The sequence below is a fragment of the Carlito syrichta genome, unplaced genomic scaffold (assembly GCF_000164805.1).
Source record: "Carlito syrichta isolate Samal-C Ts95f unplaced genomic scaffold, Tarsius_syrichta-2.0.1 Scaffold315939, whole genome shotgun sequence".
In the NCBI taxonomy this organism is placed as follows: domain Eukaryota; kingdom Metazoa; phylum Chordata; class Mammalia; order Primates; family Tarsiidae; genus Carlito; species Carlito syrichta.
This window is the reverse complement of record NW_007260035.1, coordinates 114,673-130,704: the sequence shown is the minus strand read 5'-3', so window position 1 is coordinate 130,704 and position 16,032 is coordinate 114,673. Positions and strand designations below refer to the sequence as shown.

The 16,032-nt window shown below is 38.0% G+C and overlaps 1 protein-coding gene across 1 annotated transcript; it reads left to right on the top strand.

Annotated features, from left to right (window-relative positions):
- The first annotated feature begins 12,897 nt into the window (after positions 1-12,897).
- On the top strand, positions 12,898-13,954 carry LOC103276135 (olfactory receptor 52D1). The gene has a single exon (XM_008073541.1). It carries the CDS (start codon positions 12,914-12,916, stop codon positions 13,868-13,870), a length of 957 nt encoding a protein of 318 aa, XP_008071732.1. The 5' UTR covers positions 12,898-12,913; the 3' UTR covers positions 13,871-13,954.
- Positions 13,955-16,032: the final 2,078 nt, after the last annotated feature.

Genomic DNA, 16,032 nt, shown 5'->3' with positions numbered 1-16,032 from the left:
TGAGCAAATAAGCTGTGCACATATATTTCCATATAATTTTTATTTACTTTTCAAAACAAGTCTATGAGGTAAATAAATCAGAGTTTGATGTTCTATTTTACAGGTGAGAAAGTGAAGCCTTAGAAAATTTTCTTCCATTTATTCATCTTTGCTCTCATCGATATTTTCCCTCATAGTGAGATTTATGGGGCACAGAGGGAGAGGAAACATTTTCTGCTATGAAACTTTGATTTGAGGAAAGTCATTATTAGTTCATATGTTCACTCATTAATTTGTTTGTTCATTATTTCCTTTTCTTGTCCATTCATTATTATTTATTCATCCATTTTTTCCTCTTATTCTTTCCTTATTACTCTAGCACCACCAGATGCTATTTGAATGGAGGGCCCATCATAACACTAATGTGGATGGACAGAATAGAGTAAGATAAGATTGCTGCCATAGAAAGCTCAGATTACATAAGATGAAAGCAGTCACAAAAGAGTAAGAAAAGTGTCATAGGAGATATAAGCAAAGGACAGTTGAAATCAATTGTGGTTGGTAGAGCCAAATGCCTAGATATATCAGCATCTCCCATGTGAAAAAAAAAAATCAGAAATCCTAAAATCTAATTTTGACTCTTCAAATACTGTAAGTGTCAAACTCCAAAATTTCACAACTTAGCAAACATCAGGTTGATAAAAGTTCTGGCTTCTGGCAGCATCAGAAATCAACTATCCATGCAACACTTGCATATTGGTAATTATGCACACTCAGTTCATAGTTACTCCTGTCTTCTTCTCCATGTCTTTCAGAGTTGTGTAGATCCATAACCAGAAGTCCCAGCATGTCACTAAGATCCCGAAGTTAGTTCCCAGCTCCTCCAGAAAATAATTCCACCTTACAGAGATGCTCAACATTTTGAAGAGTGACCTTTTTTGAGGGGGCGGGGCTCCAAAGGACACTGACATTGTTTGTTTCTGGATAAGACCCAAGATGATCCTGACAGGTGCTGGTTCAATATAATACACTACATTAAATGATAGATTATGGATCTTAGAACTTCAAGTGCAGCACTAACATCCCCCTGGTTGATTCATTTCTACTATGGTATCTGGCTGGCTATACCCTCAACACTAGATCATCCAGGGCTTCTAGATCTGCCAGAGTCAGAACTTGACCCTGAAGAGCATTTTGGGAAGCCTACATCGTATCTCCTTTGTCTTAATGAAGTAAATGATAGGATTTAGCATGGGAGGCACAAAAAGGTAGAGAATAGACATGAGGATATGGACAGCATGTGGCAAGCCAGCCCCAAAACGATGCACAATGGACACGCTGACTATGGGCACGTAGAAGATGAGCACAACTAAGATGTGGGACACACAAGTGTTGAATGTTTTAATGCACTCCTCTCGAGAGGCAATGGCTAACACTGATCGCAGTATGAGCACATAGGAGATGAGGATGGGTACAGAGTCCAGGCCAAAGGTGAACAACACAATGGACAGCCCATAGAGGCTATTGAGGGAGACATCAGAACATGCCAACTTAATCACATTCACATGAAGGCAGTAGGCATGGGAGAGGATGTTCCGGGGATGACAGAAGGGCAGTCTGTGCAGCAGCAGTGGGGAAACCAGGATGAGAGCAAAGCTGCGGAGGACAGTACCCAGGCCCTTCACCATGATGCAGGCATTGGTGAGTACTATAGCATAGCGCAGTGGGTTACAGATGGCCACATAGTGATCAAAGCTCATAGCCAGAAGGATGCCAGACCCTGTCCAAAAGAAGAAATGGATGAAAAACATTTGGACCAAGCAGGCATTAAAGGTGATCACTCGGGCATGGAAGCAGAGGGCAGCCAGCAGAGTCAGCAATGTGGAAAAGGATACACCCAAATCATTAAATGAGAGTAGGCACAAGAAGTAGTACATGGGCTGGTGCAAGCTCTGCTCCTCCTTGACAATGAGAAAGATCAGGTTGTTGCCCACAATGGAGATGGCATAAAGTAGAAGAAGAGGGATGGATAAACAGGGCTCCATGGACTCCATTCCTGGGAAACCCGTCAGAATAAAGCTGGGAACATCAGAGGCATTGATGCTGAAGTTGCCCATGAGCGACTGAGGAAAACTGTCATCTACCAGCTTGATTGTTTGGAGAACTACACCGTGTGTCTAAAATTATTACTGTTCCTAGGTTGGAAAAGGCAACATTCAAGTTTAGAAATTGAAATTACACATATTTTATTACAAAAAATTACTGAGAGAATTGCCAGGAAGTTATGAAATCTCAGCTGTTGAAAGAGAGTTCTATTTCTTAGATTTATTATTTTTTTTTTGAGTTGAAGTCTCACTTTGTCGCCCAGACTGGAGTGCAGTGGCACGCTCCCGGCCACCACAGCCTCAACCTGCTGGGCTCCAGCGATCCTTCCTCTCAGCCTTTCAAGTAACTGGCACTACAGGTGCGTGCTATCACACCTGGCTAATTTTTTTATTTATTGTAGAGATGAGGTCTCACCAAGTTGCCCGAGTGGGTCTTGAACCCATGGGCTCAGGCAATCCACTCACCTCAGCCTCCCAAAGCACAGGATTACAGGCTGAGCCACCGAGCCCAGCAGGTTTTTTTTAAAAAGATACATAGATTAGAACTTTTTCAGAAAAGTTGGCTTAGCTCATTCATCCTCTTTGGTAGCCTTCTGGATGCCACTTAGGTTTCTTTCATATGCCTCCAATTCCAAAGTCATGGTCTTAGCTAATCCACAAGAGATATTAATATTTATACCCAGTCTGAAAGATGAGGAAATTGCTTGGCTAGAACTCAAACTTTGTCATCTATTTTCCATCCGAAGTATTTGCCCAGACTACAATCTCTAATTTATGAAAAATCCTTGCAGAAACCTGGAAAATCAGGAACTCATGTCAGGCATCATAGAATACTACTTAAGGGCTTAAGTTCTAATGCTGCCACTTCATAACTATATGACTTTAGACAAATTTTTGAATTGTCTGACTGCTTTACTTTTAAGGTAGAGCAAAAATATATATATATATATATGTATATATCGTACACACACACACACACACACACACACACACACACACACACACTCAGATGTAAGGAGAAAGAGAAAAAAGTTGGACTTGAAACAGGTCCTGACTATTCATAAGAATTATAAGTGTACTGCTGTTATTGTTAAAAGTATGTTTAAGGCCAGGCATGGTTGCCGACACCTGTAATCCCAGCACTTTAGGAAGCCAAGGATTACTTGAACCCAGGAGTTCAAGAACAGCCTAGGCAACATAGCAAGACTTCGTCTCTACAAAGAATCAAAAAATTAGCTAGGTGTGATGACATGCACCTGTAGTCTCAGAAACTTGGGAGGTTGAGGAGAAAGGATCATCTGAGCCCAGGAGGCTGAGGTTGCAGTGAGCCATGATTGTGCCACTGCACTCCAGCCTGGACAACAGAGTGAGACCCTGACTCAAATAAATACATAAATGCATGTTTAGATTGCAAATTGATTGTACATTGTATTTCTGTGACAAAAACCATGTCATATATATATATAAGCCTTAAATATATAATTTTAAAATCACATATTATTGCATAATAGGTGATACAGACAAGCAAAAGTAAACTATAAAAGACTAAGAAAAATTAAGAAAAAAATTAAAGCATTTAAAACATTCTACCCATTACCTTATTTTTCTTATGAATTGCTGAAGAATAGCATTCCTTCGTTTCCATAGCAGTTCTTGTTTTTCCTCTCATAGAACATCAAGTTTTCATAGAAATAGAAATAAGAAGTTTTGCCTTCCACCAGCCCCAACAAGGCTGTGAAAAGTGGTGACAAAGACGTAACACAATGCATTTTACACCCTTCTCCTTGCTCTCTTGCACTGTTGAAGTAGCCACTGGGGGAAGAGCTGCATGTTAAAATATTTCATATTATTTCTGTAGTATATCCAAAAACCCATGCATACCCTGTTTATAAGTAGCTTCACCTATCATTTCCATGACCTAGATATAAGATCTCCTTTGATTCCTATGAATAATTCCTAATGCTTAAGTGAAATTATCCACCATTGAGTAATTTATTTAACCACTGTAATATTATTTTATATGATCTTTGAGTGAAAAATTATTTTTCTCTAGCATAAGTATTATATCAATGAATAATCAAATTAGACATCAGGACGAAATTCTCTACCAGAGGAATTACAGTCTGGGGAAGAAAAAGTTTCAGGACCTACTGCTGAAGGATGAGATTGCTGCATTTGATCTGAAGAGGTAAGGAGAATGACTCAGATAAGCCCTGGAAAACCTGTAAAATTATAATATTTTCCCATTAGTACCACACAAAGAAATGGACACTGAGGATTTTAGAGGAGATGAATTTAGGAGACGATTAGGTCACCCAGTTCTTCAATGCATCCCTGAGTTCTATTCCACCAAGTCACATGCTCCACTGCAAGGAAGTCTAGAATATTCTTAACTAATAACCTGCTGCTGCAGAAAAGCTCAGTTTTAGTTCCGATTTTATGTCCTCATTGGAGATGATAGTGTTTAGCTGAGTGGTTTCTGCTGATGCTAGCATATTCTCTGTTTCATATTTTTTTCACGTTGATGCCAAACAAAAAGTGCAGGCAGAAGATAAAGAGAGTAGTGACAAAGAGTCAGAGAGAAGGATAAGGTAGCAGGAAAGGCAGAGAGTAAGAAGGAAACAAAAAGAAGGGGATTTCAAAATGTAAGGAAAATAGTATGTAAATGAGAAGGGACAGGTGTGGGAAGAGAAATGGAAGACCAGAGAGGGAAGTTTAGAGAGATAGGGAACACGGAGCATGAAAAAGAAAAAGGCAAAGAAAATTAAGACGAAGAACAACTGCAAAGCAATGTCCTAGCCTGCACCCAGGTGCTTCCGGGAGAATGAGCTGTGCTTTCAGCAGGTCTGGCCAAGGCTGTAAAAGACCCTGTACTCATATCACATTTCATGGGAGTAACCTCTGAAGCTCTGAGCAGTGGAGAGGCTAGAACAAGCCATTATATTCACCAGCCAAACCCTGTGGGAAATAGGTTTCTCACAGCAAGCCTTTTGCTATCTATTCCTATGGTGGCTCGGACCTCTATACAAAGGACAAGGCAACACCCCATCTTCTAGCCGAGCAGGGCTTACCTGACCCCGCAACCACATACTTCTGGTTCCTGAGGTCCTATGAGGAAAGTGTTCTAAGGGTCCTCTGGCAAATGAGGAGTCTGAGTAGCAAGCAGCCCAGTGCTGGTAAATGATTAACCAAGAACATAACTCATTCTTCCTGACCTTTCTCTCCAGGGTATCTTTTCCCCAAGCCAAGTTTCCACTTCAAAGCCCTCTTCTCAGGGGACTTTCAGAAGCCAGAGTGTAGGATTGGCTAAAATCAAAGATGATCGAAATATAATCATCATCAGTGATATTCAGTGTTTTCAATGTTTCCTAAATCCCATAAAGAACTATATGAGCATTGTCCCTTTCAATTGTAATGACCAAATTTAGAGGAAGGAAGGAACTCTCCATTTCACAGATGAGAAAACCGAGTGCTTAGGAGGTCAAATTAGGTTCAAAATTATAATACCACTAAGCAACAGAGCTGCGTTCAAATAAAGTTCATTCATTTATTCACTAAACATTTTTTAACACAAAGATCAGAAAAGTTGATTTTAGTTTATCTTTTTTTCTTTTTCTATTTTCTCCAATTAAAGGGAGATTGTGCAGATATAGGCAAAGACAAAGAAACAGGCAATAAACTAGGAAAGAAAGAATATGCAGCACAAAAGATAAAGACGGCAGTGACTATTAGGTGGGTGAGGTATGTTCCAGGATCTTTACTGGATAAAAATTTTATCATGTGCTCAAAAAAAATTGTGAGTATAATTGATATCTTACAGGTTCAATTGTGTTACTGTATATATCAGTACTTTATTTCTGATCTATATTCCATTGTATGAATAAAGAACATTAGTAATTGTCTATTAATCAGTTAATTGGCATATGGGTTGCTCTCACTTTTTGGTTATTATTAATAATACCTGTCTAAATATTTGTGCAAAGCTTTAGTATTAAAATGTGTTTTCAGTTCTTTTAAATATTCCTAGGAGTAAAATTACTGGGTTATTGGTAACTCTGTTTAACTATTTGAAGAAAATCTGAGCTATTTTTCAAAGTTGCTCTACCAATTTTCATTCCCACCAGCCAGCGTATGAGAATTCATGGGTATTGATGAGGATATAAAGAAACTGGAATTCTCCGTGTTTTTGCCACTTTATTCATACTATATCTGCCTATTTAGATATTTACCATCTGAATTACCAAGCAGAATCCTAATTAGCTCCTGCAGCAAATCTGCCTGCACCCAATCACCTCTCCCCTCTGTTGACAGAATGATTGTTAAAAAAATGCAATTCTTCCTGCTGAATCTTTCAAAGTGGATAGATTGGCTTTTGTTTAAAATCTGAACAACTGAGTATCCTTCAGGAATTATTCAGAATACATGTCTCTACCTCTTCTGTCCTATTAACATTTTGATTTGTACATCTAATCTGTGACACCCCATCACAGAGTGGTAACCTAGGCATACTCAACCTTCAAATGCATGGCACTCACACAGGTATGTTCTTGAAAAAATATTCCCAAAACCATGTTCAAAGAAAGATCTCAGTTTCAAGTACTGAGGTCTAGGTAGGTTCGAAAGGAGATCTCAAAAACGTAGCCATCATAGTAACTCAGAGATGAGGATGAGTGTGACAACTTATGGAGGCTATCCCCATTTTGACTAGAGTGGTACTCCAGCTCAATGTCTTTTTCCCAACTTTTCCCTGGAATATAATCTTGATTGTACCTAATCTTTTCAGTACTCACATCCACAGATGCTCACAGCGTAGCAGCCTCCTTATAATAACCACGTGAAATATTCCTTTGGAGGCAAGAATATGCTGGGAAGAAGGAGAAAGAGAACATGATAGTGACTCTTGCTCTCCAGACTCCTCCACCCAAGGTTCTTTTCCCTAGGAGCTGGGGCATCATTGAAAATCTCCACTCAAAGAAGAGGCTCTGTACCTTTATCTGTCTCTTTAGAGCCCAGTAAAGTGATTGCAACCTTAGGTACTGATGTTCAGCAAAGTGCCTTGCCGTGGGCAGCAGATGGCCACAAAACTGTGACTGATCAAGGGTATACCCTGCTGCTGTTGTCATCTTCCTTGAATGTTTTGTGTGGGGCCTATTGATGACTCCATTGCTGACTGCTCTACAGACACTTCCTCAATGTACATTCCTAATGAATGGTCTCATTCAATGTTATCAAGGGCCTGTTCTCTTCTGAGTTGCTGGCTCATACGTGCCCTGTCTTACCTGTGCCCTTTCTCCTGGCACTGACTTCTTGACCTGCTTCCCAATCCCACTGATGAGTATCAGTCCATGGTAGTATTCTACAGTGATTTCTATGTCTGGAGACCTAGTCACATTCTCCTGATATTTACCTAGATAGCTGATGTCACTCTGAAGCACTAGGGAAGTCCTGTTTATATCAGTCTCAGCCACCTTTGCAGCTAGTCTGGTCCACAGCCAGGCCATTGGAACATACTTTTCTGCCAGCTATTGAAACAGCCTCATTGTGCTGGTGACCACAACAGGGGCTTTTCTGGACATCTTCATCATTTTTAGGCTGTTCCAGAGTCTTTAGCTGAGAAAATGAGACCCACTTCTCAGGAGGTCAGATTTCTAAGAAACAAGTAGGTACTTTCATATCATTGAAAAACATTGGAAAAGATTCTACAGTCTTACTACTCTGCATCACCATATTTCTTTCATACCTTCCCAAAGTTGGACAGTGGTCAAGTTTTTCTCTATCTCAGGCAAATCATAGGTTGTGGATCTGTTAAAATTGTAGTTTGGTAGGAATTCTGTCTACTATGGGTCAGACAGTTTTCTTAACATCTTTCTGAGATAATTAGGCAGTAAGAATACCATCCTCCTTTGCTTTGTTTGGACTTTTAGATGTTCCAGATAGCCTGGTCCAGTTTGGATGTCAAGCCTGTATGATGTGGGCAGTAGGGACCATAGCCTCACATTCTATATCACATTTTCCAGCAATCAGTATCTTCATCTCTAGGAAGGCAGTCAGATCAGCAAAAAGTTGCCCAGGGAATCATAACTGGAAAAAGAGAGTTATGCAATGGACTGGGGCCAGTACTTTACGGTTTTAAATTCACATGCTCCAAGTCAAACTGAAAGAGTGCGCCTGAAGCCGAATTCTAACAATGCTGCCCTGCAGGAAGCTGTCATCTTGAGCATGCTGTTTATACTTGAGACATGCATAGTTCTAACATCTTTTCTGGTTGCCTTATTCATTCCTGAATACAAGAAAGTCAGCAGAATTCAAAAATATAGCAATAGCAGCAGCAGCCTAAACAACACGCCAGAATGGGGCAGTGATTAGGACATGGAACCACTGCTGCAAGATAGCAGCAACCAGGAGATAGCTTCTTTCAAGGAACCTGGGAATCAGTGCACTGAGCTATAAACTTGACAGAAAATAGGATTCCACAGCATTAAGCTACTACCTCTCTGTTCCAAAAGCACCATTCTATATTGGGTATTATGATGCCCATACTGGGACAACATTTTTCCTCTGCCAGCTGGCTGCCTGTTAGGTTCTGAAAATAGGAGACATTAGAGTCCAACTGGAACGCTGGAAGAGGAATAAGAGATTTGATTTTTCTATTCACATTTTATTTCTGTCATTGTCACTCAAGCATTTGTTTTTCTCCTTGGCAAGAGTAGTTGATTCTGATAGAAGCAGTTGGTTTTATTTTGTATTTTTTATTTGTCCCGTATTTTTAACCAAATTCATCATATTTCCTCATTTACACCAGCACCACTGGGCTGGACCCTCTTTCCAGAGGCCTGGGTCCCAACTTTGTGAATACCTCCTTTGAGTTTCAGATAAGCAGGCGCCGCCTCTCTTAAGACTATTGCTGTTTACAGCAGTCACTCTCAATTATGTTGTAATTCCTACATTGCATAAATAAAAGTCCCTCCATTCCTAACTAAGTTATTAATACATACAAATGTTCTCAGAGCTCACTTTTTTTAACAAGTAAAATTAAGAATAACTGAGTGTAAAGTCTATGTAATTCTCTCAATATTGGCTTGAATAGAGACATAAAATAATTGGGAAGAAAAAAAGTCCTATCAATCTCATTAAAACATGTAGTTCCAAAATAATTAGGCCTTCACTTAATAATTAACAAAATTTAAAGATTCCCATGCAGCTTTTGTTAATGTATCCTTATAGTAATTGTAATAATCAAACATTTTAACATTTGAAGCCTATTATTAACAAATAATTCTTACTTATGTTTTATATTGTATGTATATTATTTATAAGTAAGATAAAGTGAACATGATGACAAATTTAAGTAAGAAAATGTATATATGGGATAGTGGAACAACTTTATTAAGACAAATCTATAATATTAAATTTCTGACAGTTAAGAAAAACTTGCTCACATATTTTTAAATGGACAACGTTAAGGTGGAAATTTATAGAGTATAAAGATCTCATAGGATACATTTAATAGAAAGATATGAAATTTTTATTGTAAAATGTGTCAGTATTCACAATATACTAGACATTACATTTTTTTCTCTATTTACACTTTTAATGACAATTTTTGATGTCGACTTAAAATTGTTAAAACATTATATACTGTTTTGAAAATTCTTTTAGGAAATAGCTATTCAAAAATTCTGAAGCCCACTGCTGATTTTAAACAGTTTGAGAGGAAAAGAGAGTGCAGTACTTCGAAATCAAAAGGAGAAATTAATCCTGGGAGGAAACTTATTTAGAAATGACCTTTGGTGTAAGGACCTGATAAATGATTAATGTCATAAAATTCTAGTGACTCTAGCTAAAGTGTTGATGTCATTACCGAAAAGGACTGGCTGCATGGGATACAGCCTGGGCAGTGGGCCATACTCAGAAGGGACCTATGCTTTGCTTGATGCTTTGTCATGAAATTCTTAATATTTTTATCTTTTTATCTTAATATTTTTATCTTTAAGCATGAGTATAGTAAGTGAAGTCTGATGGCACAATAGTGAGTGTGAGTGTGTGTGTGTGTATGTATGTGTGTGTGTGTGTGTGTGTGTGTGTCTACCACCATATTTGCTGCACCATTCACATAAATCTTTCCCAATACCCCATGAGCACAGAATTCTTATGTCCTCACAATGAATGGAAATTCAAGGAAATGCCCAGAAGTAACAAGAGGAGGGAAAAAAAGAAGAAAAGAAAATAAGAGAAAAAAAACCAATATGGAAGATAACACATACAGACTAGATGTTTAATTTTCACTTTCTTTGAAAAGTCACTAGACAATTCCCCTGCATTTTTCTTTTTTCAATTATCAACTGCTTCTTCTCTTTCTTTCCTTCAATAGATGCACCATAGATCTAATCCCTAGAGGAGGCCTCCTGAGTTTTCACACCTGAGCATCACATAGAGTGTCAATAAATAACCTCACTTAACAAGCACCTTGACCAGAGGAGGCTGAAATACAAAGCAGAGCTGAAGACATTCAATGATCCCAGAAGACTGAGAAAGGATCAGGCATTTCAACACAGATTACACATTTAGACCCTCCACTCTTTCACACACCACCTCCCCCTCCCCCCCACCCAGGACCTGCAAAAAAACAGTCTATACTTTAAAAAAAAATTGCATTCAGGTGTATGCCTCCTGCCCAAGGTCCTGTACCACCACACTGTCACCCACACAGCTTCACATTTATACAATACACCTTCTCACAAAGTTCCAACCTCAGCACACTACACCTGCAATGCATGTCTTTCATGTAGGTAAGTACTGGAAATCAAATTTCCCAGCAATATTCAGTGAATGAGTTCAGAGTTAATTTATTGACATCTAGGTCTGAGAAGTGGGCCTTAAGAACTCTGTGATCAAAGTGACTCAGAGAAAAAACCTGGAGACAAGTTTTGGAGGGTACCTCCATTGTGGACTAGAGTGGCACTCCAGTTCAATATCCTTTTCCCATTGTTTCCCAAAGTGGGGTGGGGGAATCTGCTCTTACTCCAATCTTTCTAGTCCTATTTCACTTTACCTCTTTGGAGTTCAGAAAATGAGTACAACTATTGCAGCATTAGGACTCGATATTAGAAAAAATGCCTTGTTTGCAAGAGATAAGAATTTAGTATTAGAGTATTAGAGATATCAATGGACAGTAAAAAGAAGTGAAAACACCAAACTTTGAATTAGGAGACAGACTCAATTTCATTTTTGCAAGTAATATACCTGGTTATCTAAATCATATCAGTGTACGTCTCTGTATTTGTTCTTCTGATTGTTTAGGGGTATAAATTATAATTATATTCTGTTTTGTTCAAAGTGTATGTTGTTGTTATTTTAAAAAAAAAGCCTTATTTTAAAAATGACTGAAAGAATGATTTGGGGCATCCAAACTTACACTTCTATGAATATTAACCTTTGCTCAGCCAAAGAATATTGTGAAGTTAGGGCAAATATTCTGATTGCAATTTAGACTCAGTGAAAACTGAGGCACAGAAAGGTTTTGGGGATATATTCTAATGCTACAAATTGAACAGATAGAAAAGTAGAGAATAATAACAGTCATTGCTCCTCCTTTATTGAGGTTGCCCAGAGAAGTGAGGCATTGATTCAAGGTGTCACATACATCTTGTTGCAAAATCAGGACAAAAATTCAGGTTTCCTGGTATTCCTCCTCAGAATTTTTTTAACACATGTTACAGAGACAATGTATATTATACTAGCTATCTCTATAAACCAAAACCAAACTCCCACTCCAGCATATCTTTACGAGTGACTCTAAGACACTCCCCTCTCTCCCTCTGTCTGCCTCTATTGGCCCTTGGCATTCTGATCTGGCCTCAGTCCAACCGTTATGCTGGTGAACTTATAAGACGATGAACTAGCTTTGCTATACTTGAGAGTGTTGTCTTCTCAACATGCTTATCGGATTTATCTCACACTTCTTTCTACAACCATATGAGTGCTCAAATCACTGTAAATAGATAATCATGAAATATGGAAGAATATTCACATTGCCTCGCCTCTTTTTAGGCACTTCAGGTGACACATATACAGAAGGTATTTGGTATATATTTGGGAAGATACATTACAAACAAAGAAAAGAACATGAATACACTATTAAGTCAAAAAGTCAATATAAATCACTGTTACTAAGAATTTTCAGAATTCTTTATTGAGCATTGATCAAAATGTCTAGGTATAGACAGAGTCAAGAAATATAGAGGCTAAAGTAAATAGAGTATTAAAGTAAATAGAGTATTGCTTAAAGGCAGAATCCTATCCCAATATGTCTTTATATGATAGTGTAAGAATGAAAAATATAATAAAGATCACTAAGGACAAGAATAAAAATGGAAGGCCTCTGAAAAGTGAGAAACCTTTCTCTGAAACTTAGAGGAGAGAAGGAAAATAAAGAAATGAGTCCCCCCACGTAGAAGAAAAGGTATGAATGAAAAAGAGACAAGGAATATCCTAGATGTAGGTGGACTATTGGTGCAGGAAGTGGTGGAATATAAGTCTGGAAGTGTTTTATTTGTACAGATGAATAAATATTTAGCTTGGTGCTTTGAATATAAAACTCAAAAGCATCATTGTTGAATATAGGACTCAGCAGAAGCTTTAAGAAATGGATTATATGAGGTAGAATCTTTCCAGATTTGTTCAAAAGTAAAAATAACAAATATTTCTTCTCATTCAAAATAATTATTTCCCAGAAAGCTGTTTATTTTATGCGAATCAACATCATATCTGATGTTACAGGGCAAGCATAATATCACCACTTGGCTAGAGCTCTTCATTTTCCAAGAAGTATGTCCGCTTCCAACATTAGTGATAACAGTCTCCCAGACACTCTCTTCCTGACTGGGATCCCAGGACTGGAGGCTGCCCACTTCTGGATTGCTATCCCTTTCTGTGCCATGTATCTTATAACACTGACTGGAAATGCTGCACTCATCCTGGTCATTGGCATGGACAATGCCCTTCATGCACCCATGTACTTCTTCCTTTGCCTTCTCTCACTTACTGACCTGGCTCTCAGTTCTACCACTGTGCCCAAGATGCTGGCCATTTTGTGGCTCCATGCTGGTGAGATTTCCTTTGGTGGATGCCTGACCCAGATGTTCTGTGTTCATGCTATCTATGCTCTGGAATCCTCAATTCTTCTTGCTATGGCCTTTGATCGATATGTGGCTATCTGTAACCCATTAAGATACACAACCATTCTCAACCATACTGTCATAGGCAAAATTGCCCTTGGTGGGATATTCCGTAGTGTTGCTATTGTCTCCCCATTCATCTTCTTGCTGAGAAGACTCCCCTACTGTGGTCATCATGTAATGACACACACATACTGTGAGCATATGGGCATTGCTCGACTGGCCTGTGCCAATATCACTGTCAATATTGTCTATGGGCTGACTGTGGCTCTGCTGGCCATGGGCCTGGATTCCATCCTCATTGCCATCTCCTATGGCTTTATCCTCCATGCTGTCTTTCATCTTCCATCCCGTCATGCACAGCATAAGGCTCTGAGTACCTGTGGCTCCCACCTTGGTGTTATCCTGGTTTTCTACATCCCTGCTTTCTTCTCATTCCTCACCCATCGCTTTGGTCACCGCCGAGTCCCTAAGCATGTGCACATCTTCCTGGCTAACCTCTATGTACTGGTGCCTCCTGTGCTAAATCCTGTTATCTATGGAGCCAGAACCAAGGAGATTCGTAGTCGACTTCTAAGACTGCTTCATTTGGGGAAGATCTCAATATAAATGCTAAGCAAAAGTTGGCGATAAGAAAAATAAGTGAGCACCATAGCTCCCTGGATGCATTTATGTGAATGGACACCTTATAATGTGAAAAGACTGATTTGTCATGGTTTCCTCCATGGAAAACTCTAAAAAACCCAGAAAGGTGATAATATTTTCATACTTGTCTCAAAAGTAGATATGGCTTGCTACAGAACAAGTCAATTCTAGATCTTGAGAGGAGGCTAGGTTTGGTGGTATGAATATTATTCTGTGGGTCCAGGTGAAACAGAAAATGAATGTTTGAAGTGAATTTGAATACGACTTCCACTATTTGAGGTATAGTTTAAAAACACAAAGTATAAAGCCAGAGTAGTTGGGTTTGAATCCTGCCTTCTCTAGTTTTGTAACCTTGAGTGTGTTGCTAACTGTTTCTGTGCCCTGGTGTGGCCAACTATAAATGAGGTAATAAATATCTAACTCTAAATATTGTAGTGAGAAATAAACAACTTAGAAAAAGTAATAAAATGCCCAATATGTAAAGTACACAATAAACAAATATTATTAGTCAAGTTATTTAACTTATCTAAGACCTTTTCTTACAACATCTCACCTCACAGTGTTATTGTGATAACTATATTACACACCAACTGTATAATATTTATACTGTGCTTGTGATATGATTAGAACATAATAAAACTGTATTTTCTTTTATTGTTCTTCCATCCTCCATTTTGAGGACCCTTTTCTTTAACTAAACATAAAGTTATCCCTTAAGGTTACAGGGAGCCACCTCAGGATCCAAGTTACTTTCTTAATGGTAATGTTTTAGTAATCTCCATTCTAAAATAAATAAGTTCATTTATACTCTCCTAAATTGTTCAAAAAGATGACTGTTATCTGCATTTTGAATTAAGTACCTGTGATTCAGAGATACTAACAGTGTAAGGTTATGCCATTTGTCAACAATATCTCTTTCATTATCTGGTATTTTATAATGAAAAGAATATGAGATCTGAATTCAGATGGCCATGGGCTTAAATCTTAGCTTTAAAAAAAAAAATCTATAAACTATAAGAATGCCTTAGGGCATCCTATTAAATTGCCTCTTAGGCCTTAGTAATGTGCTTATTATAGTGTTCAAAGCAAAGAAATCATTCAAAACAGGTTAGTGGTAGTTGATAGTATTTGATTAATCATCCTTATGTATATAAAGTTAAGCTAGATTTCATTATATCTGAATGACTTAAAATAATCTATAATGTTGATCTATTTCTTTTGGATTGATTCACCAAACTTCACCACAGTAAACATTTCATTGTGCCTTGTACACAATTGATAGTACTCAATAAATATCATTTTAAACATATTAAAGATCCTACTGGTAGTATATTATTTGCTGAATTAATGATAAATAAATGATGTCTTCATTATGCCAACATGTTGAATAATGACAATGAAAGTCTAAGATAGCAATGACACAGAAGAAGAGATTCATTTAGATTATTTAATCCTTAAAATAACCCTAAACTGCAAATACCATTTCTTCCCTCTACCAGCTAGGGAAACTGGAATAAACAGTTCAAGCAACCAATATAAGGTCATTCAAATAACACAGAGAGTACCTGAAATTGAAGTTAGATCATCTTTTTTTTTTTCTCCATTCCTGATGCTCTAGAGACTGAAAAGTTAGAAACAGATGTTTCTCTCAAGATTTTTATCAGGGGAACCTATGTGTGTTACAAACTGGAAAAGGTATATGACTTTTGGTAATCCAGCATGTGTGAGGAGTGAGAGAATTTGGCATCAGACTGAAGACCCATTCTTGAGGCAGTTGTACTCTGACTCTAGTATAATAACCCCTCCAACCCTTATCCATGATTTTTCCTTTTTGTAGTTTCAGTTACCAACAACCAACTGCAGTTTGAAAATATTAAAGGGAAAATTCCAGAATTAAACATTCACATAACTTTTATTACAGTACATGTTGTGATTGTACTATTTTATTATTAATTATTGTTGATCTCTTATTGTGTTCAATTCACATATTAAGATTTATCATAGGTACATATAGAAAAAACATAGCACATATATGATAATATATAATACTATCCACTATTTCAGCCATCCTCTGGGGGTTTTGAAACATATCCTCCATAGATGGGCAGTGGGAAGCTACTGTATTT